Here is a 25,135-nt window from a genome sequence, read left to right as displayed (position 1 = left end):
TTGTTGTTCTGTAGAAATCGGTCTATGAGACGGTAGATTGTCGAGACATGGACACCGAAAGCACGTGCAACCTGCCTGGCATCCATTCCGGCCTCCAAATTCCCCAAAGCTCTATGTCTGGAATCAGCGTTAAGTCGTGGCATCGTTGTATCGCTACTCGTAAAATGAGTTGAACATTGCTGTCTGGCGTTTCTTTTATACCCAGGCCTGGTAGTGTTTCACGTGCAATTCGCATCTTTCATGATCCACCCGTTTTGCATTCCAGATCGATTTTGGTCGTCAATTTCAGCACGTGCGTGACGTCACACTGTACTCGTTTTTTTCATGCGTTATGTGGAATTGGATACGCTGACAAGATGGCTATTGGTCAACTTAATCGATTTGTACATAGTTTATTCAAATGTGGGTTTTTTAATATTTTAAAATTTTCGCGTTTCTTTTGGAGTTAAGTATATATTTTAACTGTATCACCATGTTGTTAACTTGTTAATCATGTTTCATGTTTGGAAAGTAAAATACAAGAAACTACATCACCAACTTGCGATTTCTGTTCATTCATTCAAATTAAATTAACATCCAAAGACTACGCTATGTTAATATTATGAGTACAGGATCAAGAGTAGGGGGTATTACAAACATCAGAATAATAAGAAACATATTGTATATACAGGCACTAACATTTTAAACAAGAAAATATGTTTAATGTGTAATTTTAGCTGTTAAAAATGCTCTCTTAGTCTAAACATGTACAATGGTAACAAACCCAGGACAATCGCCTTAAACTATAACTAAAAGTAAACTGTATTATGTTAGTAAGTAACAGTTGCTCTGTGTGAGGACATTCACAGATATCAAACATTGGTTAGAATAGGTCGTACAATGTTTTGGATTGTCTGGGTGGTTTTGGTTGGGTTTTTTTGTGTGTCTGGAGCTTTCTTCTTAAAGGGACAGACCCTAGTTTCAACCCGTGAAAATTAACACAAAGTTTAATTTATCTATAAACCTGTAACACATTTGGATAAAGTTACAACTGAGTGAGTCTATGACTTTGAAATGGTGAAATAACCTCTAAAAATAGACTAAAACGCGACTCCATAACTGTTACTTCTCAGACGCACGTGCGTTTTTAAAAATATGAGAAAGGCATTTTGTTCATAGCGAACACACATGACTTTTTTAAAAGTGCATTTGATGTAACTTTAAGAACACCAGGATGACCAAAAACACTTTGAATGTACGGAAATGTATAACCTAAACAATAAAATGTAAGTAAAGTATGATTTCAGTTATCAAAAACGGCTCTTAATAGTAAAAAAAATATGACTTGGTATTTAAAAACTAGGGTATGTCTCTTTAACTTCATTTGTTAATTTAAACACATGGACACACACACGTTTTATTTTCCCGTTTTTAACTTTAAGCCCTTCCAATCCCAGTACATGTATGTTGATTCTAGAAATGGACCGGTGTGTGTGTGTGTGTGTGTGTGTGTGTGTGTGTGTGTGTCTACTGTTAAACTAGTAACAGCGTTAACGCATTGCAATTCTTTTTTGAAAGTAGATACCCGGTAACACATTTTTCCCTCAACTCAAATTGAATTTTTAAAAAAACAACGAAACAAAACCCAGAGAAAAAAAAAAACCCGACTTCCTGGTAGTTGTCATTTTATATTTTTTACAACTTCGTCCAAGTAAAATCATGAACCCTCTAATATTCAAGTTGTAACTTGCGCTGATTGTCACAAGGTTAATTTTAGAAACAATTTCACGAAGGCATGCGATTTTCTGCAGTTTTGGAGGCGGGGTTTTGTTCTGTTTTGCTATATTTATTTTTTCATTTTTTATTTTATTATTTTTGTGTGTGTATGTTGGGTTTTTGGGTTTTTTGTTGTTGTTGTTGTTGTTGTTTTTTGGGGGTGGGAGGTGGTGGGAGGGGTAAAAGTAAAAAACAAAAAAACCCACTGTATTTATAAACACGACTGTTTTGCAGTGGACAGTCAGCTGGAGCACCTGGTAGACTACGTGACGGAGCGGCTCAAGTCTTCGACAAAGACCCCGGATGTTCCTCGAGAGAGACGAGTCCACTACTCCAAACACAGGACGCGGTGCGGCGCGCCGTCTGTCAATCGCAGGTCCTTTTCTGAAGAAGAGTGGGACAAGTTCTTACGTAAGAATTAATCAAATTGTTTATGTTTGTTTTTATTATTAGTTTCTAAATCCATTCTGTCATGATCGAGCGTGTAATAATTTGTAATTAGGGCGGGACGTAGCCCAGTGGTAAAGCGTTCGCTTGATGTGCCATCGGTCTGGGATCGATCCCCGTCGGTGGGCCCATTGGGCTATTTTTCGCTCCAGCCAGCTAATACACCATGACTGGTATACCAAACGCCGTGGTATGTGTTATCCTGTCTGTGAGATGGTGCATATAAAAGATCCCTTGCTGCTAATCGAAAAGAGTAGCCATGAAGTGGCGACAGCGGGTTTCCTCTCTCAATATCTGGGTGGCCCTCAACCATATGTCCGACGCCATATAACCGTAAATAAAATGTGTTGAGTGCATCGTTAAATAACACATTTCATTCCTTTTGTAACTATGTACGGTGCTGCTGGTTAAAACTCACAGTTTCTTGTTTACACTACTAATTTCAGTACATCAGATGTGTTCTTGGTTAGGGTCTGATGTACAGATAGTCTAACCAATAATATGTAAGCCAAGAGTGTGGTCTTTAGTACCAGTGTAGTAGTGTTGGTATAAAGTGCTCCTACTGGCAGTAGCTAGTGGGAATTTCCCTAGTAGCTCTGTTGGTAGAGCGTTGGACTCTCATACCGAGAGTCCATGGGTCGAATTCCATCAGTGGAGGCTGATATTTATCTGTTACACTAGCGGTAACATTATCAGCAACAGCAACAGTAGAGACAGTTCTAAGCAGTAGAAGCAGCAGGATATTTTAGCTTAGATCAACATAATAAACTAAAAGATTTACATTGGAATTGTAAGTTAAAGGTCCCAAATAGGCCCACTGCAAAAACGTTGTAAGGTACCTCTGGTTGAACAAGCTGACACTGACAATTGTCTAGTCTTTACGAAGTAAAAAAGGCGAGAAATAATTATGTATTATGTTAATTTGCTAGGTGATCACAAAAAATGAATTTTCACATAACAAGATGTGAAAAAAGTACGACTTCAAGCAAAAAACCTAAGTATAAGACTGAAATACCATAAAGTGTTGTAAGGAGACGAAGTGCCTTGAACGTTATTCACACTAGAACTAAAACAGCCGCAGGTCCGACAGCCCCTTGGCCAGCTACAGCGAGCGACGCTAACGTCTATAAACTACTACTATTGACTGGTCCTCGATGTGGTCATTTGTTTTAACGTGTAGAGCTGAAGCGTATAACATTTAAAAACACAAAGTGTCAGTTGGCAGTTTCGAACCTACTGCATCGATTCGTGTGACATTTGACAGTCCGCGACCTCAACCACTCGGTCAACGCGTGGGTGCCGTCCGGCTATAAAAAGAATCGAAAGACATTAATTTCATCCTGTCACTGGACAGAAGAGCCGGCCGAGATCGGATCTTGTGCCCAAGACAGGCGTGCGCTACAACAGCTTGCTTTGAATGTGCACGCAAAGCCCTATGACCTGACCGGACCTGACCTCATTAATTACAACGAGAGCGTCTAGACTGGATTCTTGCGACGCCTACGTCTACAAAACGTATGTAACCCGCCGCAATGAAATAATAGTATATATGGTATTTATGCCCAAAACGCAAGCCTCAGACGCATGGGGCGCAACAGTCGGACCGCACGCACACGCCGCATTCAGTCTACATGAGTCTTTAATAGTCCACCAGTGGAAACATCGTTCCGGTAGTCATGGGCGTATGGGGACTCTGATTTAGGGGGGCTGGAGGGGTTGATTTGCCCAAAATTTGCCCGAATTTTTCCCACTGTTTTGCCCGAATTTGGGGGGGGCAATTGCCCCCCCCCCCCCGCCCCACCGGGTCGTACGCCCATGCCACTAGTCTAAATGTAATATACTCTTCAAAAGAAGAAACGCAAAACCACATTGTCGTAACATTTGGAGAATTGATTTAATTATTGAATGGTGAGTCCGATAATTACCAAATGTTGCAGGATTGTTCACAATTCACTCTAGTCCATTGTGAGTAAGTGATAGGACACACCACCAAGGTCAAGGTCATCTGGAGTCAATACCGGGTGTGGCCTCCGCGTGTGTTGACAACTGCCTGGCACCGCCTGCCCATTGAAGCAACCAGAGTACGGATGACGTCCCGGGGGATGGTGGCCCACTCGGCCTGCAAGGCTGCTGCCAGCTCGGGCAGGGTCTGGGGCTGTGGTTGTCGCTGTCGGAGGCGTCGGTCCAACTCGTCCCATAGATGCTCAATTGGGTTCAAATCCGGTGATATCGATGGCCAAGGAAGGACATTAATGTTGTTCTGTAGGAAAGCCGTTGTGAGACGTGCTGTGTGAGGCCTGGCGTTGTCATGTTGGAACACTGCGTTGGCGTTGGCCATAACTGGAACGATGTGTGGCCGGAGGATCTGGTCAATGTAGCCCTGTGCATTCAGGTTGCCCTGCACGTGGACCAGGTCAGTTCTGCCAGTGTGTGAGATGGCTGCCCACACCATGACACTACCCCCGCCGAATCTGTCCACTTCCTGCACGCAGTTTGCCGCATAACGTTCACCACGACGCCTATACACGCGACATCTTCCATCATGACGTCGGAGCAGAAATCGGGACTCGTCACTGAACCACACCTGTCTCCATCGCAGTTGAGGCCATTGTCGATGAATCTGGCACCACTGAAGTCGGAGTCGACGGTGTTGTGGTGTTAAGATGACACCCGAACTGGACGTCTGGCACGAATTCCTACCTCACGTAGGCGGTTCCGTACGGTCTGGTCGGATATCCTGCGCAAACCTGGTATTGCTGCGGCTGTGGAGGTGGCAGTAGTCAATCGTTCCCGAAGGTGGCGTACCCGGATGTAGCGGTCCTGCCCGGGGGTAGTGACCCGTGGTCGACCGGATCTAGGGAGGTCACGTGTTGATCCATGTTGCTGGTAACGGTCCCACAGTCTGGAGATGGTGCTTGGGGACACATGGAAATGCCCTGGCAACGGCCGTTCTGGATTCGCCTGCGTCTAGTCGGCCGATGGCATTGTTTCTCTGCGGTTCACTGAGACGTGGCATGTCCTGGATTGTCAACTGTCGGCCAGATACAGAGGCCAGGCAAGCGAACACCCTGCACTTTTATACTGTCGGTGTTCATGTTGCACGTGCAGACAACGCACGTGCAGTGGTGACATGGTTTGCACGTGGCTGCGTTTTTGCGAATATTCACATTTTGGAACTTTATTGTACAGTAGCTGCGTTTTATCGAATGTAACCGTGGGAATGTGTTTGGGACATGCAATGACCTTATATTCACAAAGCATGAACCGGTAGGAAACATAAAATCGGAGTTATAACCCATTTGTACCCTTTTGCGTTTCTTTTTTTGAAGAGTATATTTAAAAACACAACGTGTCAACTGGAAGGATTCGAACTTACTGTACCGATTCGCATGGCAGTTGACAGCCCGCGACCAGTCTAGGGAACGTTTTTCTGCTCTGTCTGGATAAACTCGGCCCAGGTGTAAGCCTACTGTAATAAGTATGCATAAATGAACTCAAATCTGCTACACCTGCAGACAAAAGTATATTTAATTTCCTGTTGGGTATAGACGGCAACATACGAAAGGTTAAAAGGTAAAATCTGTTAGGTGGTTAATAAACCATTATTGCCATTGTTTCAGTCTCGGCATTTTCACAAATGGGGTTTTTTTTAAAGCGTTTTTCCGACAAAGGTCAGAACTGTTTGACATTTGTTAGTAATATAAATTGTAGTATGGTTTTCAACCATATCGCCGAAACACTTGAAAACATAAAGGACATGAATCGAGAATCGAGATATTGGTTCATCATATATATATATAAAACAAGTGTTTGTAATTATTCACACAACCACCCCCGTCAAAAATGTTTTTCCTACGTTAGCATTAATTAGATAAAAGGTGGGGGAGGGTAGGCCTAGGCGCGTGTATGCAGAGTATTATGTAGATGGCTTAAGCAGTGGCAAACGAGGTTTATAGGGGGTTTCGAGTCATGCTTTCCGAAAAATATATAGAAAACAAAAAAGAAACATTGCTTCGAGCATGGCAGATTCGACCCCGTTCACCCCCCCCCCACCCGCACCCCCCACCCCCCGCACGTACACGCACGCACACACACACACACACACACACCATCCTACACATGCGCCCAAAGGGGAATCGATTACTAGTATGTATGTCACACCTCAACTTTTGCAAGAAAACCAAACTAAAGTAACGCAGTGGTTGTATCGGGGTGGGATGGCAGGCGAAAGTGGAGGGTGGAGGATCCACCAATTATGAATTGAGGGTATTCATTTCATTTCAACTTATTTTCGTGCTTATATCTAAGGTTCAAGCACACTGTCCAGGGCACACACCTCCGCTATCTGGGCTGTCTGTCCAGGACAGTGGATTAGTTGTTAGTGGTTAGTGAGAGAGAAGAGGATGTAGTGGTCTTACACCTACCCACTGAGCGGTTAAAACTTGCTCTGGGTGGGAGCCGGTACCAGGCTGCGAACCCTGTACCTACCAACCCATATATCCGATGGCTTAACCACGACACCACCGAGGCCGATAATAAGAGTAACAACGTGTTTTGTAAAAATTAAAAACAGCTTTCAGGAATCCGTTATCTGCTAGTCTCAGCACTCCCACCTCCACACCTGCCTCTGTTATTAAAGTGTTTACAAGTATGCCGCCCATTAGGCTACTGTTACACGGAATTTATAAATTAGTTCATAACATTTATCTTTGTTAACGCATATAGCGCCTGGCTTTTGTCTTGGATGAGTTACCTGATTTACCAACACCCTGGACTACGCGAAAGCAATTAGTGGCCGTTTACAATTATTGACATTTTTCACGAATGGTGGGGAGGGTGGGGTTATTCCGATGCGTCATGAGGGGGTTCGGGAAGTGCAAACGAAACCTCTTTCAGCGAGTTCCTTTGTTTTATGTTTTTTGTTGGGTTATTTTTGTTTTCTACTGTTCTTTGTTTTGAAAGAGGCGGAACGTAGTCCAGTGGTAAAATGCTTACCTGTCTATGATCAAACCCCATCTGTGGACCCATTGGACTATTTTTCATTATCAAAGACCGTGTTATGTGCTATACTGTCTGTGAGATTGTGCATATAAAAGATTCCTTGCTACTAATGGAAAAATATAGTGGGTTTCCTCTCTAAGAGTAAATGTAGAAATTTCCAAATGTTAATAAATCAATATGCTCTAGTTTCTTTTTTTTTTTCTTTTTTTTTTTCTTTTTTATATTTCAGGCAGGTCCCGAACATGCCGGGTGCCCCATTTATTTCAAAAAACCCTCCCTATTTACAATGAACCAGGTTCTCCTTGAATGTGGCCAATAAAGTTATACATATAAGTGTCAGTGCTTGTTTCAAAATAGTATACATTTTAATTAGTGCATGTTTGTATTTTTGTTTTCTTTACCGTGATTAGTGTATATGGCTTAAGTGATGTGTATTTACAATATTTAGACCTGGTTTGCGGACCTGGCCCCCAAAGCTACAAGCCGGGGGTCCAGGTCTATTTTTCTACATTTGGTGCAAATTGCCATTTTTTATCATAGTTTATATGTAATGTCAAAGGCATCATTGCACGAGGCAATGACCCCCTTGAAACACCAGTGTCTTAAGAATTTTTCTTTTTTGTTGGGCCAAAAATTCTATTTCAACCCTTGAATAAACTAAATGTTTGAAAAGTGCCATTTCATTACATGGCTTATCGCCCTCTAATAATTTTCTAGTTGTCCATATTACCCTTATCGCTTTACTCCAAAGAAAAATTCCTAACTGCGATGCATAATCTCCAGGCTTATGTTTTATGCCAAAAATCATGGCGTACGGGTTCAAACGAAATTTATTACCGAGAAGTTTTTTGAAGATTGGTTCAATTTGCTTTATAAATAGTTTTGTTTTGTTGCAGTGAAAAAAGGCTCTGATGAAGCCCATAAAACTTGTTAAAAAAAATCAATCCATTATTAAAAAACAAACCTTGCAAATTTTTTAATTTTAAACTATGTACTCTTGCGATAATTGCAAACGGCTCCTTAATTTAATTGGTAATCTGGTACACTAAACAAGGTGTCTTATAGTATAAGTTATACTACGGGTATAATGGTAAAATGATCACTTGAGGTAAGATTGGTCAAAGGATCTATCCCTATCGATGTTTTTACCCCGCTCCAGCCATTGCTCAACGACTGACTCCCATTCGGTATGTTTGTAAAGAAAATACCTTTTGGGGTGGATCCAGGATTTTGTAAAGGGGGAGGGGTAACAAAATTCTAAAAATGGCAAGTTGAGCTTTGTAGAAGGCAAATATGCCGAGCTCACAAAGATATCGATATTTGTAGGGGGTTCCCGGAACATTTCGAAATTTAGGGTAGTTTATTGTAACAAAATTATTGTGGATGATCAATTTTTAATTTTAAAGTCACACACCCACTCTTGATTCGCCAGTGAGTTTAACCTATGTGAAGACAACGGGTTTCTTCTCACACTGTAGACCAAGTATGGTCACTATATTAAGACGCCTAAGAGCCATTGTTTATGCTATAAGAAAAAGTAAGGAACACACACACACACACACACACACACACACACACACAGAGACTTATACACACACACACGAACACACACGCTCGCGCGCACGCGCACTCTTACAAAACCTTGGTTGTATTAATGTTTTTTTCTGCAACAATAAAAGTCCCCAGGTTGTTGAAACTGAACATTTAAAAACCAACACATAATTATCTAAATATAGCTGGATGAACGATTTTCTAAATTGAAACACTTCCTGAATTAAACTCGTGTACATGAAGCTTTGCGTTGAAGCAAAGGAAACAACCGTTAGAAAGAACATTGACTCACTGCCCTTAGATTTTCTTTTTTCTTCTTCTTCTCCCCCCCCCCCCCCCCCCCCCCGTCTTTCCTTGGAAATGTTAAAAACATGTGCAGCTAATAGTTGTCTAATGAAATGAGATAACTGTATATTTTAGCCAATTACAGACATTAAACAGCTGCAGGTAACTGACGTATAAATAAATTTAAAAAAAAGAAGAAGTTTGTTTTATTTAACGACGCCACTAGAGCACATTGATATAAATAAATAAATAAATACATGTGTATATTTTTGACGTATGTTCTAGCGGCTATTTTAGCTTGTACGGTTCTTTTGCTCCAACGTTGAGCACTGTTAGGGTATCTACCGTCCTTCCAACACCAATTTAGTGAAGAATACGAATTTGAAAAATTCAGTTATTAATCTCAAAAACGTATCTCTCTCTGAGACAGAATGCGCAGGCGCGTATGCAGGATGGGTGGGTTTGGGGGCAACTCCCTTTCTTAAAGCGAATTTTCTTATTTAAAAAAAAAATATATATATTCCGGAGGAGCCTGACTCGACCACCCCCACCCCCAAAACCTTTCTCGCAACAGTCTACACACACACCTGCCCTGATCGCGTAAATTTCAGCACACGTGCCTGATACGCATGGTTATTTTTAATCTAACGTGGAGGAGAGTGGGTGGCAAAGTCTCAAGAATGTTGATAGTGTTAAACAAAATGGATGATGTAATGAATAATCATGACTATATTTATAGGTTCCAGTCAGTGCACCACGACTGGTATATGAAAGGCCGTGGTATGTACTACCCTGTCTGTGGGATGATGCATATAAACATCCCTTGCTGCTAATCGAAAAGAGTAGCCCATGAAGTGGCGACAGCGGATTTCCTCTCTTAATATCTGTATGGTCCTTAACCATATGTCTGACGCCATATAACCGTAAATAAAATGTGTTGAGTGCGTCGTTAAATAAAACATTTCTTTCTTTCTTTCTATAATATAGATATATTATAGAAGACATTTTGAGTGATTGTCTCAGTTTTACAGGAAGAGATTTTGACAAAGCATGATCGAGAATATCATTTTAGTCTTCAAGAAAATCGAGACGTTTTATTATGATAACAATTTCTAGTTAAAACAATACATCGATAATTGTAATTAATTTATTAATTTAAAAACTAAACAAAACGCCTAAAATAAACAAATGAACAGACACACAAACAAATGTGGGGGATGAATGAATGCATGGTTCAATGGAAAAAATTAAAGTTTGGCTATTGGATGTGAAACATTTGGTAAATCTGACACGTAGTCATCAGACGAAACCCCCTACATTTTTCCGAATGCCGCAATGGATCTTTTATATGCACTTTCCCATAGACAGGAAAGCACATAACACGGCCTTTGACCAGTTGTGGTGCACTGGTTGGAACTAGAAAAATCCAATCAGCTGAATGGACCCATGATTCGATGGATGGATGGATGAATTAATGAAATGAATGGATGGAAGGATGGATGAGTGGCTTGGATGATTGATCGAGCAATCTACTGATAACTTGACTAACTAATTAACCGACAAACAGACAGACAGTGATACAGACAGATAACTTAAATATATTGTTTTTTTATTGATATATTGGTTTTATTGTTTGGAATACCGGCCTCGGTGGCGTCGTGGTAGGCCATCGGTCTACAGGCTGGTAGGTCCTGGGTTCGGATCCCAGTCGAGGCATGGGATTTTTAAATCCAGATACCGACTCCAAACCCTGAGTGAGTGCTCCGCAAGGCTCAATGGGTAGGTGTAAACCACTTGCACCGACCAGTGATCCATAACTGGTTCAACAAAGGCCATGGTTTTGTGTTATCCTGCCTGTGGGAAACGCAAATAAAAGATCCTTTGCTGCTAATCGGAAAGAGTAGCCCATGTAGTGGCGACAGCGGGTTTCCTCTCAAAATCTGTGTGGTCCTTAACCATATGTCTGACGCCATATAACCGTAAATAAAATGTGTTGAGTGCGTCGTTAAATAAAACATTTCTTTCTTTCTTTTTATTGTTTGGAATATGCGGGACATAGCCCAGTGGTGAAGCGCTCGTCTAATGCGCAGTCGGTCTAGGATCGATCTCCTTCGGTTTGCCCATTGGGCTATTTCTCGTTAAAACCACTGCACCACTACTGGTATATCAAAGGCCGTGGTATGTGCTATCCTTTCTGTGGGATGGTGCATATAAAAGATCCCTTGCTACAGGCGTGCGTAACAAGAGCTTGTTCTGAATGCGCACGTTAAACCCTATGACCAGACCTGACCTGACCTGACCTAATGTAAACAATGCAGAGTGTATATCTATAAGATTATATGTCAAAATTACGAAATGTTCGACATCCAGTAGCCGATGATTAATAAATCAATGTGCTCTAGTGGTGTCGTTAAACAAAACAAACTTTAACTTTCATTGTTTGAAACTGCAGTCTGCCTTTGCACTTAAAGTACATTAAAAACAAAAAAAACAAGTACATAAAATAAAGAAGTTTGTTTTTGCGTAAACAGCTTAGCGGCTACTGTTACACAAGTGTCAGATTTGCCAGATACCAGGAAGAGACGTTTTTACCAATCCAAGGAATGAGTTTTAGACATTAGCAAATGTTCAGCTGTGTATTGAACTGTACAGTAAGTTCGTACAAAAAACCGCGACAGCATGTCTTATTGCATTAGCCGCATTCTTCAAACGAGAAAGTTTTGTTCTTTCCAGAAAGTCCATGTTAATGGCAAGAAGTACATACAACCCGACTAAAATCTAAATATATGGTATACATTGTATGTAAGTTGTGTTTAATACTAAATAAACGAGCTACTGGTCATTATCACGCTTTTGTACTTACAACACAGCACGTATTAAATCCAGGTGCGGATGCATGATTTCTGAAAGGGGAGGGGGGGGGTCCAAATGTGATGACTGATCTCTCCTTTCACACAGAACAGTTAATAGAATCACGTTTCCCCTTAAAGGTTATGGTCGGTTTTCAAAAAGGGGAGGGGGTCTGGACCCCTGAACACCCCCACCCCCACCCCCAACCCCACCCCGCCCGGATCAGCTACTGAAATCTGATATTATGCTTTGGATTACTACTTATACGATTACGAATACAAATCAATGTTGACTTACCGATCAAGGAACAACGCTAACAACTTATTTCAGTGTACCATTTTCTAGACTCGAATATTAGTCCGGAAATTAATCACTGAGGCACCTCTCCCTTCCCCTCTTTCCCCCCGCCCATTTTAAAATTATGTTATTCTTGGATTGGTATTTTGGATTTTTACCATACATACACACACAATCAATTCTATTAATTGTTTCTAGAACAGCTGTAAATTTATTTAAAAACAAAACCCAAACAAACAAACAAAACCCCAGGAATCATCACCTGTTCAACTGGAACCAGTCAAAGATAATCTTACATTTTTTTAATATTCTAAGCATCACATTGTCCATATGAAAGATGGTTCGGGTCTCAGAACACAGTTTCCTTTGGTCTGCTTTGCTTTTACGATTTTATACAGTCGCAGATATATCATATTATTTGTATTCGGGAGAAGATTTATACAAAACAAAAGTTGTGGTTTTTTGTTGGTGCTTTTAGTAAAATAAAATAGTTTGCTCATTGAGAGAATGTTCCAAGATGGAGTGTTTTATGACAGTGGATCCAGGAAAAAGTGTACCCGTATATAGAACCGAAATACTGGGTTCTGAAACAAACAAACAAACTAACTAACTAACTAACTAAACACACACACACACACACACACACACACACACCACACACACACACACACACACACACAACTAAAAAACCCAACAACAAGAAGCAAATTAATTAATTAATTTTAAAAAAAAACCTTTAAAACCCCCCACCAGTTTGAGCAACAGAGGTTCTAGGATAATAGGAAATTATTTGCTTTGAGCTGTATGGGATTAGGGAGAAAATGTTCGCATAATTCTACGTTTCTCGGGAAGCACTTGTATAGAACATCAGTATGGACTTGTGAAATTGAAAGAGGAAGGTTGCACGTTTAGGCTGCGGCATTGTGGATATGAGGTACATGGAATTAGAAGGTTTATATGATTAGAGTTCTCAAGGATATCTTGAACATAGGTGGATGGCGAATTTTTAAAATAGACCTCTTGAAAACTGGAGAGCTGCTGGATCAGTGGATGGCTACGTCATCCTAATAGTCAAGAGCATCCCGGAGTTAACAAACACTTAACTTGTCTCCTTTGATGTCGAATTAAAGGGACTGTCCTGAGTTTGCAGCCAGTGTAAGATGCTTGAGATAACAGAGCCTTGTTGGCAACTACTAAATACATTTCCTTGTTTAGAATACCTGTGTCTGTATATCGAATATGTTTACGATCGTATACTAATGTTTGTAGCAATCAGTTTTTACTTTAATTCGTGATATATTTTTTTTGTCGTTCGTACGAAATTATTGGGTTTGGGCTACTTCAGGCATTAGGACAACAACAAACAACTTATAAATACAGACACTGATATTTTAAATATGAAAATGTATTTAATTTGTGTGTTACGTCATCGAAAAGGATTTATTGGTCGGAAACATTTTACAATGGTTGTAACCTCAGGACTGTTCCTTTAAGAATGATCACGTTTTGGTTTAAACTATCAACTGGAAAACACACAAAGTTATCATTCTTGATATATGAATTATTGCTGAATGATTATAATAATGGAATATGCGATCATAAATGGATAAAGTTTATGAAATCTGTTTTGAATGGCGCTGGGTATAGTAATGTATGGACTGCACAGTGTAACCAGCTACCAGATGTAAATCTATTAAAACAAGGAATTGTTTTAAGATTACAGGATCAGTTCTTACAAACATGGAACAAGGAAATTGCTAACTCATCTAAAGCATCTTATCTAAAGCATCTTGTTACAAACTGTTTAAATCAACTATTGTGTTCGAGACATATTTAACCAATCTAGGGAAAAACACATTGGTTACCATTATTACATTTTTGACTCTCGAATCATTATTTTCCCATTGAAAAAGGCAGGTGGAAAAAAATACTTTAACAAATAGAACATGCTTTCTGTGTACAAATAACGAAATTGGTGATGAATTTCATTATATTGGTGTTTTCCTGTTTTTTAAAGATGAAAGAAAAAGACTTCTGCCACAGTGTTGCCAGTCTAGACCAAATGTTTACAAATTTAGAATGCTAATTGACTGTAAAAAAAACCCCACCCTGGTATTCTCAGAAAGCTAGCAGTTCTTTTGTAAACAAATTATGCATGTTCATAAGTCCCATGGCTGAAATCTATGTTTTTACAATTTATATATATATATATATATATATATATATATATATATATATATATATATATATATATATATATATACGTTTGGATATCTGATGTACATTATTATGACGAATGTGCCATCTTGTCATTTATTTATTTTATTATATTTTTACAATGTACCTCATATGCCGTTGAATTACGGCCAGAGTGTAAATAAATTTCAGTTCAAATTCTGTTCAGTACACATAACCGCCAATCGAAAATGAAGTAGGGAAAAAGGGACCCGTCATCTAGAAGGTCTCCCATGGCTTCTGCTTCAGTAATTAAAGATTACATATTATACAAAACAAAATTATTGGTTATAAGCTTTTCAAGAACAAATTTGAATAAAAGGTGTCATATAGACCATTCACCTTTTACAAATAGCCAACAGGTTCTCTTTTTCTCTACCGTTTGCTCGTCTTGATTTTTGCAATGGTATTTTTAAATGAACGTTTGGGTTTTTGAAGCGTACGCTAGCAATAAGACCCTCACCCCACTCTACCCTCAGTGAAAACGTTGATTATTTTGAATGGTCCTTTACACATAATACAATTCATTAACAATATGGAAACTATATAGAAATTAATATACTTAAGACAAAAGTTATCACATGTAAAGAGAATTTGCGCATGCTTGGGCATCTAGGATAACAGAAAATGAATTCTTGGCTTCAGAACAGAAGGCTTTTCTGATTAAAGGTTACATGGACGATTTGAATAATTAAAGCTGACTTTTACCTGACGGGAAGAATGTTATAGATTGCATTAATTAGCGTCAAGTTTAGACATAAATAACCTGTCGTACTTAGCGCTTGAATTATGGACGTTAAGTATAGCTTGTCGGGATCGTAGCCAAAAGGATTCAAAGGTGGGATGCGTTTGGATAATAGAACGCCACCACTAGAACGCACTTATTTATCAAAGTTAAAGTTTGTTTTGTTTAACAACACTGCTAGAGCACTTTGATTTATTAAACATCGGCTATTAGATGGCAAACATTTGGTAATTCTGACATATAATCTTAGAAAAGAATCCCATTACATTTTTCCATTAGTAGCAAGGGATCTTTTATATGCACTATCCCACAGACATAATAGCACATACCACTGGCTGGAACGAGAAATAGTCCACTGAAGGGGATCGATTCTAGACCGACAGCGCTTCAAGCGATCGCTTTACCACTGAGCTACGAAATATAGTACATAGTATTTGGTTGAGTATGTTGTGGTGGAATGAATGAATGAATAAATTAATGTTTTACAACACACCAGAACAAAAAAAACCCCAAAACAAACAAACAACAAACAAAACACCCATATCGGCTGTTGGGTGTCAAAAAAGGTATATATGATGATCAACATCAATATAAAAAATTCTAAAGTTATTAATTAAAATGGTGTAGGCAGATATGAAAAAGTCATACAATGAAGCATATTAATACTAAATACAAACAAACAAACAAAAAATCCTCAAAAAAATAAAATAAACGCTGTGGTAAGATCATGAAAACACACATGGCACCGAATTATCAAGACAAATAAAAATGAAAAACATTTTTGAAAGTAAACGGATGTGAAAGATCAGCACAACAATCTAAAAAAGACAAAAATAACACCATGGAATCAGTGTATGGAGCTGTGGTACCCAAACCAATATTGCACGGAACGACACAAAACGAAAACATATATTTGAAAACATTATCACAGATGCTTGTAGAACTTGTTTTAAAATTCCCCAAAGATACCGAATATGTGCTGTATCTCAGTGAAACCCATGAGAATGTTGCCAGCCCTGCACCACGATGGGGGGAGGGGCGGATAATGGGTTTACAAACGGTGGCTGGAATCTACAACCACAGAACCTCAGGCGTGCACTCAACAGACTGAGTCAGATCCCGCCCCGTACCGCATTTAACCGCCCGTTAATTATACAATGTGCTGGGGTCCCATCAAACAGACATATCTTTCCTATTTTAGCACAAGCAATGTCGGTATATATTTTTTGCCGGCCCGACGATGTAAATTATGATGGATGAGCATAACTCCGTCCAGTAATCAGAGGGTTATTTTAATTGTAGAAGATCCGCCCGGTGAGCTAATAAAACACATACCGCGACATTCCAGGGGCGCTGTTCCATGTGCTTCGGCGTACAGGTTAATAAATGTTATCTCTTCTCATGGAGCCAGTGCACCACGACTGGTACATCAAAGGCCGTGGTATGTGATATCCTGTCTATGGGATGGGGCATATAAAAGATCCCTTGCTGCTAATCAAAAAGAGTAGCCCATGAAGTGGCGACAGCGGGTTTCCTCTCTCAATATCTGTGTGGTCCTTAACCATATGTCCGACGCCATATAACCGTAAATAAAATGTGTTGAGTGCGTCGTTAAGTAAACCATTTCCTTCCTTCCTCTTCTCATAGCGTAGAAAATGCGTGGTTGAATTAAATAATGAACGGACTTGCATGTGTCTTTATTACTAATGCGGATAAAGACAAATGAGTCCTAGTCCAGTGTAACTGAAGCTGCAGCCAGAAAGACCACCAAAGATAAAACCAGAGATTCAGAAATTGAAGTGTTAATGATTGAGTGACTTGAAAGTAATGCCAGCGGTGGCTGTATTGGAACCAATGTATACCTGCTGTCACCAAGTTTGCAGGAGATCAAAACACGCATTTGGATCCTTTTTTTTAATATTTTTTTTTTAGAAAACTCACGAGGTAGTACGCACTAAACCTTCAGAATAACATTGCTGAATAAAAGTAAAATTAAAAGCAAAAAAAAACCCAAAACAACAACAACAAAACAACAACAAAAAAAACCCAAACAAACAAACAAAAACCCCAAGACAAACAACAACAACAACAGCGAACAAATAAAAGCCCTGTAGGTTTTTATGTGCGGCAGACTTGGTAGCAAAATATGTTTAAAGATAATCTATTTTGACCTAAACATACAAGAGCCATCATGAAATACCTTTATTAAAAATAATGTTTGTTTTACGATTATTAGCCATCTGTGTGTCGTTAGGTGTCAAATTAAAGGCTGCATATCCCCCATTCTAAAACAGCATGCGGAAAGCTAAAGCAAATGGTCGTCTAGAAATGCTAGGTCTAAAGTACAGACTACATTGATTATGTGTGTCGTGGTCTACAAAGTTAAAAAAGTTAGTTTGTTTTGTTTAACGACACCACAGGGGCACATTGATTAATAATACAAACATTTGGATTTTTTTTTACTCGTAGTCTTAGAGAAAACACGCTGATTTTTTTCCGTATGGGATCTTTTATTTGCACTTTCCACAAACAGGACAGCTGGTGCACTGATTGGAACGGGAACAACCCATCAGAGTAGGTTGTTTGATTTTACGATGTAAAAGCTCTTCAGGCGAGCGCTCTGCCGACTGAGCTAGACTATTGTCCAGTATTTAACTCAAGAAAACTGGAAAGAAATTGCTTTTAACGCCATTTGAAATCACAGTTCAGCAGCGAAGCAAATCTCTGTGCTCTTCCTCCCCCCCCCCTCCCTCCCCCCCATCATCCCCATCACCATCTCTCGAATGTTGTAACATATCGTTTAAATACATACAGGTAGGTTTTGAAATATTTTAATCACTAGTTATGTTCTGCGTCCGTCGTCACAGCAGACAGACACTCGCCTACAAACTAAAAATCTACGTTACGTTGATGGAATCGCAACAGACCTGCCGGCTAGAAGTAGCCACGCGGCAAACATTCTTCTTCTTACCTTTGCCGTCGAGGTGTACAATGATTACAGGTGAACAGAATGTATATATAAATCGGTATATTACATCTCGTATGGCCAGGTGTATTTTTAATGTGTAATACAGAGTATAGGACATCGCATAGTTCGTGTATAAAACAAGTGCTGTATGTTTAATTATTTGTTTTTTTAAAGAAAAGGAATTATTGTTTAACAACACCCCAGCACATTGTTTAACCGGTGGCTATGAGGTTAATGTGTTTTCTTCCTCTAGAAAACGTTAAAATGAAGAAAGGAATACCTATGCTAAAGATGCATGTGTGTACACTTTGAACTGTTTATATAATGATTTCGAGGTTGTATTCCAAGATTCGTCGTCTGAGTATGAAAGGTAAGCTAGCGAAGATGGACATGTGCCCTAGTATACTGACAACATCCCTCTCCATCCTTCCCTCCCCATGCACTCCCCTCTACCCCGATCTGTGTCCCCATCCCTCTCTCTCTCTCTCTCTCTCTCTCTCTCTCTCTCTCTCTCTCTCTCTCTCTCTCTCTCTCTCTCTCTCACACACACACATACACTCTCTCTCTCTCTTCTCACCCTTCCTCCCTCCCTCCCTCCCTCGCTCCCTCGCTCTCTCCCTCCCTCTCTCTCTCTGTCCGTCTGTCTGTCTGTCTGTCTGTCTGTCTCTGTCTGTCTCTCTCTCTCTCTCTCTCTCTCTCTCTCTCTCTCTCTCTCTCTCTCTCTCTCTCTCTCTCTCTCTCTCTCTCTCTCTCTCTCTCTCTCTCTCTCTCTCTCTCTCTCTCTCTCTCTCTCTGTCTCTGTCTGCCGGTGGCGAGGGTGGTGTACACTGTAGAGTAAACACAATGTAGAAGTCTAATATGAATATGTACGGGTATCCTGTTTTCATATTTTGATTCTGTTAGAGTGAGTTCGTGTGTAACAAACAGGTGGGGTAAGATGAAAGTGAATCCGTATTGGAACAACAGAATCGGTCCAGTTTTCTTATTTTAAGATTTTTTCTTATAATTTTAAGATGCATGGTCTTTCTAGAATGCTGGGGCGAGACGTAGCTCAGCGATAAAGCGCCCGCTTGATGCGCGGTCGGTTTGGGAACGATCATCGTCAATGGGTCCATTGGGCTATTTCTCGCTCCAGACAGTGCACCGCGACTGGTATATCGAAGGCTGTGATATGTACATGTACTACCCGGTCTATGGGATGGTGCATATAAAAGATGCCTTGCTGCTAATCGAAATGAATAACCCATGAAGTGGCGACAGCAGGTTTCCTCTCTTTATATCTGTGTGGTCCTGTATGACGCCATATAACCGTAAATAAAATGTGTTGAGTGCGTCGTTAAATAAAACATTCCGTTCCTTCCTCCTATTATGCTAGTCAGTTTCTTTCTGTGTCTATCCCCGTTTCCCTCCATGCCTCATCTTCCCTCTTTGCCCCCTCCCCAACCCACATCTCTCTCACTCTCTCGGTGGTGAGGGTGGTGTAGACTATAGAGTAAATGCAAAACCATAATATGGTTAAAAATAACGTATATATAACCGTTTGCATTCCTTTGACATAGTAGTCTATAAAGAACATTCCTGTCTCTCTGTCTCTGTCTGTCTGTCTGTGTCTCTCTCTCTCTCTCTCTCTCTCTCTCTCTCTCTCTCTCTCTCTCTCTCTCTCTCTCTCTCTCTCTCTCTCTCTCTCTCGGTGGTGAGGGTGGTGTAGACTATAGAATAAAATGTAAATGCATAATATGGAAAACTAAATTTCTCTCAGTAATTAAGAGTATCCTATATAATCTAATGCATTCCTTTGACATGGTAGTTTATAAAGCTTAGTTCCGAAGCTTGAGAATTACACATATGGCGTGTGTAAAACACCATAAATTACATAGATTTACACTGTTAGTTTTCATCAAAGGACGTGTAATTTGAAAAACGTATGCAAGAACACTTTTGAATTAAATATACATGTGTTTTAAGTCCAGAGTTAAATCCATAATGAAGCAATTAGGAGTTGTTTTAATGCTAGTTTTTAATGCAGAGGTAATTGGGTGTTAGACTGTGGCCAGCGACGCTTCGGCGGAGGGGGAGGGGGAGGGGGGGGGGGGGGGGGGGGGGTCGAGACATGCTTCCCTGGAAAAAATAGTTTTTAAAAGGTCGCTTGAGCCACAACATCATTAAAATTTCATCATTAGAATTTAGGCATGAATAAGAAGAATACGATTTTAATATTATTAGACCGGCTTCAGAATGAGCTAAGTGTCACCCGGAAAGGACCTTATGTAGACCCGGGTTTGTTTGTTTGGGTTTTTTTTATTCCTCATCATATATGTTAACAAAAACGTTTTGGTAAACAGGCTTCTGGTGGTGGGTGTGGCATATATGGGGGTTAAAGTAGGGCCACTAATAACACGGAGATGAAGATTATCTGTGCCAAGTTTCATGTTTCTCTCATCATTTGAAAGGTTCTCCCAATTATCTGCTCTCCCAATATCTCGTTAATAAATGACATATAACAGGAGAGAAGAGGAGAGAGGGAGGAAAGGAGAGGAGAGAGGGAGGGAGGGAGGGAGAGAGAGAGAGAGAGAGAGAGAGAGAGAGAGAGAGAGAGAGAGAGAGAGAGAGAGGGGGGGAGGGGAGGGGAGGGGGGGGAGAAAGAGCGATTATTACACGATTGGCAGTTAGATGCCATCTTTTTACGAGTTTGCATCAAAACAGGTCTATCTAAGGAATAAAAACGAGTTAAATACTTTTTAAAACAAGGAATTGAAACGTCTATTTCATTCTGAAACTTACGGCGCTTGCGTTTGTAAACGTGGTAACTTATGTACTGTACGTCATAGAGCAATATGAGTTTCGATAGTGTTGATTTCATCAGATTCACCATGGAGCAACTAACAACCTCGATTTTTTTTTTTAATCTACCTCTCACGTGCAACACTTGCTCTAGTATAGTCGCTTTTAATAGCCAATATTCTGTGTATAGATGATTGTGAAGCAGTGGGTTTTTTTCTCTGTTTCTACTTATCAAACGATTTTGATGATATACGTGTACTAATAAATGCAAACAGACCTATAGTGTATAAAGTATTATCTTGGGACCACTACATGTTTGTGTTCGTTAGATGATGCTCAACAGTAACAGGACAGGCCCGTAGGCAATGGGGGGTCGGGGGGGGGGGGGTCGTTCGACATCCCCCTACCGGTGGCTTTTTTTTTTTAATATGCCCCCGGACCCCCCTAAGAAACTCGTGCCTAAGAATAAGCCTAAACGACCCCCCCCCCCCCCCCCTCAAAATCCTGGCTACGGGCTTGCAGGATTTTATCGACAGAATACACTAAATAATAATATATGGTCTGAATTTATTAATAATTTTTATAATGTTGTATTAATGTTGATCGTTATATAATTTTGTTTGACTGGATGTCACCTATGTTCCCCCTCCCCCCCCCCCCCCAACACACACACACTTTTCTTGATTTGCTTTATAATAGTGTAAAAGTGTAAATATAAAAGTGTGCCCTCCACTTTTTGTCACCTTCCTACGTTCGTGAAATTTCATTCATTCATCCATCCATTCATTCATTCATTCATTCATTCATTCATTCATTCATGCATGCATTCCGATTTTAGGCCAGTGAAGGCACGGAGTTCAATAGATTAAGGGAAATAACTCTGCATAACTTAATCTTTCAACAAAACGGCAACTTTCGATTTCGAAGCAGCCTTAGCAGGTGTTCTTTGCAAATATTTGGTTTTCTTGCACAAATTTAACTTCTATTTGTGCGGTGTTTGCAGGAGAAAATGATGGCTTCCCTCTGCCTTCAACGGACGACGAAGTCAAACACTTTGATGAAGAAGTTTTCGTCGGGTCAGAAGTTCCACGGGTGGAAATTATGCCGAGTCCACGATGTCAAAGGTCGAGGTCAAGTTCAGTACCCGAATTTCGAAGCATGTCATCATCGTGTGCAGCTCTTAAGGCGAAGTTGCAAAAACTTCCAGGTAAAAATTAATGTAATGGTTGTGTAATTAGTGCAGTTTTTAAAGTTAATTAATTTATTTATAATTTGATTTATAATTAAGCATATTTTATTATCATTATTGTCATTATTAATATTATTAATTTTTTATTTTTTTATTTTTTGGGGGAGGTGTATTGTTGTGTCAGATGGGATTGTTCTGTGGGGGTTTTTTAATTTAAAATTAATTGACTATTTCTTTTAGCAACGGAGTTGGAAAATTAGTGCACCATTTAAAATAGCCAGCTCTAATACTCTGACTGTAAGAGAGCAAGAGGAACATTTGGACAATTATAATGTTCTTATGTTCCAATGATTGATTAGTTCCAATGATTGATTACAATTGAGAATTGATCGGTTTGGCTCAAAATTCTGATGTGATGATCAATTATAAAAATCAATAATCGATTGTGTGGGAAGATGTTAAGTGTAATTGTTCCTCGAGTTTAGATGATAGAATTGATGTAAATTAATTTAAAGGTACAATTAGCCATTTGTAGGGTGAACATGACATAAGGTACATGGTCCTTATAATTCAAATCCTTCTTATGTTCATATAACTAATCAATTGTGTAATCGAAAGTCGATTGACTGGTGCAAACTGATTATAATCGATGGTCATTAATGAAATTCCAACTGATTCTGAACAATAGTTGTTACTGTCATCATCATTGCCATGCATGTACATGATCTACTGTTGTGTTTTACTGCCATCATCACCATACATGTATGTGATCTACTGTTGTGTTTTACTGCCCTAGTTCTGAGTGACTAAAGATTACTAGGTGACAGTATATAAAAAAAAAAAATCATCACCCCATTCGTCATACATTACTAACCACCATGTGACTGCCTACTAATATAAAAAGCAATACCGTAATACAATGTAGAGCAACTGTGACATTTTTCACATGGCAATTGTTGTTTGTAAGTATTATCTAATTTTAGCGTTGTTCTTATTGTAATGAATTTTACCAGATTTTAATACCACATGTCATCAATAATGATGAATTTTGCTCCCCTTACAAGGGGGCTGATTGAGATCGAGGGTGCAAAGCAAAGTTTTTAGGGGGTTCTCTGTATGGTCATCTGTCAAATTTTGAAAACTAGATGACCTGAAATGCAATTTCCTGCATTCTATAAGTAAAATTAATTTCTGCCTTAAGATTTACTACCAATAATAATTTTGATTCAGAACTATTGAGGGGGCTAGAGCCCCCCAGCCCCCTGCCCCCCCCCCCCCCCCCCCCCCCCGCTCCGCTGTGCCTGCCAGTGGTAAGTGCTGGCTTGATGAGCAGTTGGTCTATGTTCACTCCCTGTCAGTGGGCTATTTCGTGTTCCAGCCAGTGCTACGCAACTGGTGTAACAAAGGTTGTGGTATGTACTATCCTGTCTGTGGTATGCTGAATATAAAAGATATCCCTTGCTGCTGATTGGAAAGAGTAACCTATTGTCTGGTGGCAGTGAGTTTCCTTTCTCATCTGTGTGGTCCTTAACCCCATAACTAAAATTAGTTGATTATATCATTAAATAAAACAGTCCTTCCTTCCCTTACATAAAGGATCAATGAAACAATTACATCGTCAGGGAATGTCACATCTGATGACGTCATTTTATATGGGCAAGTTGTCTTATTGAGCATTATTGTTTATGGACTAAAATTAATTCATATTAAAATATGAACTTTTAATCTTACAGTTATTATTAGCAAGTATTATTCAAATTTAATTATTTAAGTATTGTCTGTTATTTCTTTTACGTTCATGTCGGTATGAAAAAAAAAAAAATCATCTGCAAACTTTTGTGAACGTAAAAGAAATAACAGACAATCCTTAATTATTTTTGTTCTTCATTATATTCAATTGTGGTTAAAATATGCTGTCCTGGGCACACACCTCAGCTCTCTATAGGCTGTTGATCTGTCCAGGTAGTGGCCGGTCAGTTGTTACAGTGAAACCTCTCAAAACCGGACGCTGTGTAAACCGGAATTCCATAAAGAGTGGATGTTTTTTGCTGCCCCTTTTTAAATATCTGTATAGAAGAGAACCTCTCTAAACCAGATACCTCATAAAACCAGACTTTTTACTTGGTACTGAGGGTGTCCGGTTTAGAGGAGTTACACTGTAGTTGTTTGTGATTTTAGTGAGAAAGACGTCAGTGTAGTGGCCTTAAACCTACCCATTGAGTCTTTAAACTTGTTCTGGGTTGAGCAGGTACCAGTGTTATGGATCCAGTACCTACCAGTCTTAAGTGTGATAGTTTACGCACAACACCATCAAGGCCAAAACCACCCACCCCCAGCCTACAACCGGTTTCTTGTTTTTCAAGGCCTATCTGGAAACTGTGATAGTTTACGCACAACACCATCGAGGCCGAAACCACCCACCCCCAGCCTACAACCGGTTTCTTGTTTTTCAAGACCTATCTGGAAACTGTGATAGTTTACTCACAACACCATTGAGGCCGAAACCACCCTCCCCCAGCCTACAACCGGTTTCTTGTTTTTCAAGGCCTATCTGGAAACTGGAAAAAACCCACTTCCCAAATTTCAGAAAATGACTGACAGGATTCAAGAAATCTAATTTTAGTAATCTAAAGGTGCAAGGTTTTCTTTCTTGTTACTTGTGGCTCCTATTCACTTTAACTTCTTCCTGGTTTGGAGTACATAGTCTGTACATTGAGTTCTATTCAAGGTATGGTTAAACTTAATAATAATATAATATTTTTTGCAGGTTAGTTTGTTCATTCATTCTTCTTTAGGTGATTGGGTTTTTCTCTCATTCCAACCAGTGTACCACAACTGGTAGAAGGCTGTGGTATGTTCTTTCCTATCTGTGGGAAAGTGCATATAAATATCCCATGCTGCATTAGGAAAAATATAGGAGTTTCCTCTGATGACTACAAGTCATAATTACCAAATGTTTGAAATCCAATAGCTGATGATTATGTAATCAATGTGCTCTGGTGGTTTCACTAAACAGAACAAACTTCTGTTT

At 39.7% G+C, this 25,135-nt stretch overlaps 1 protein-coding gene across 1 annotated transcript in view; it reads left to right on the top strand.

Moving 5' to 3' along the window:
- The window catches only part of LOC121368772 (FYVE, RhoGEF and PH domain-containing protein 1-like), a 106,626-nt gene that overhangs the window by 1,291 nt on the left and 80,200 nt on the right, over positions 1 to 25,135 (top strand). Inside the window, exons 2-3 of the mRNA XM_041493520.1 lie at positions 1,990 to 2,166; positions 21,919 to 22,122. Coding sequence (XP_041349454.1) covers positions 1,990 to 2,166; positions 21,919 to 22,122 — 381 coding nt within the window. The remainder of the gene's footprint in view (positions 1 to 1,989; positions 2,167 to 21,918; positions 22,123 to 25,135) is intronic.

This window comes from Gigantopelta aegis, chromosome 3 (genome assembly GCF_016097555.1).
Source record: "Gigantopelta aegis isolate Gae_Host chromosome 3, Gae_host_genome, whole genome shotgun sequence".
NCBI lineage: Eukaryota > Metazoa > Mollusca > Gastropoda > Neomphalida > Peltospiridae > Gigantopelta > Gigantopelta aegis.
Note: the sequence above shows the minus strand (reverse complement) of the source record. Positions and strands in the feature narration are given on the sequence as shown.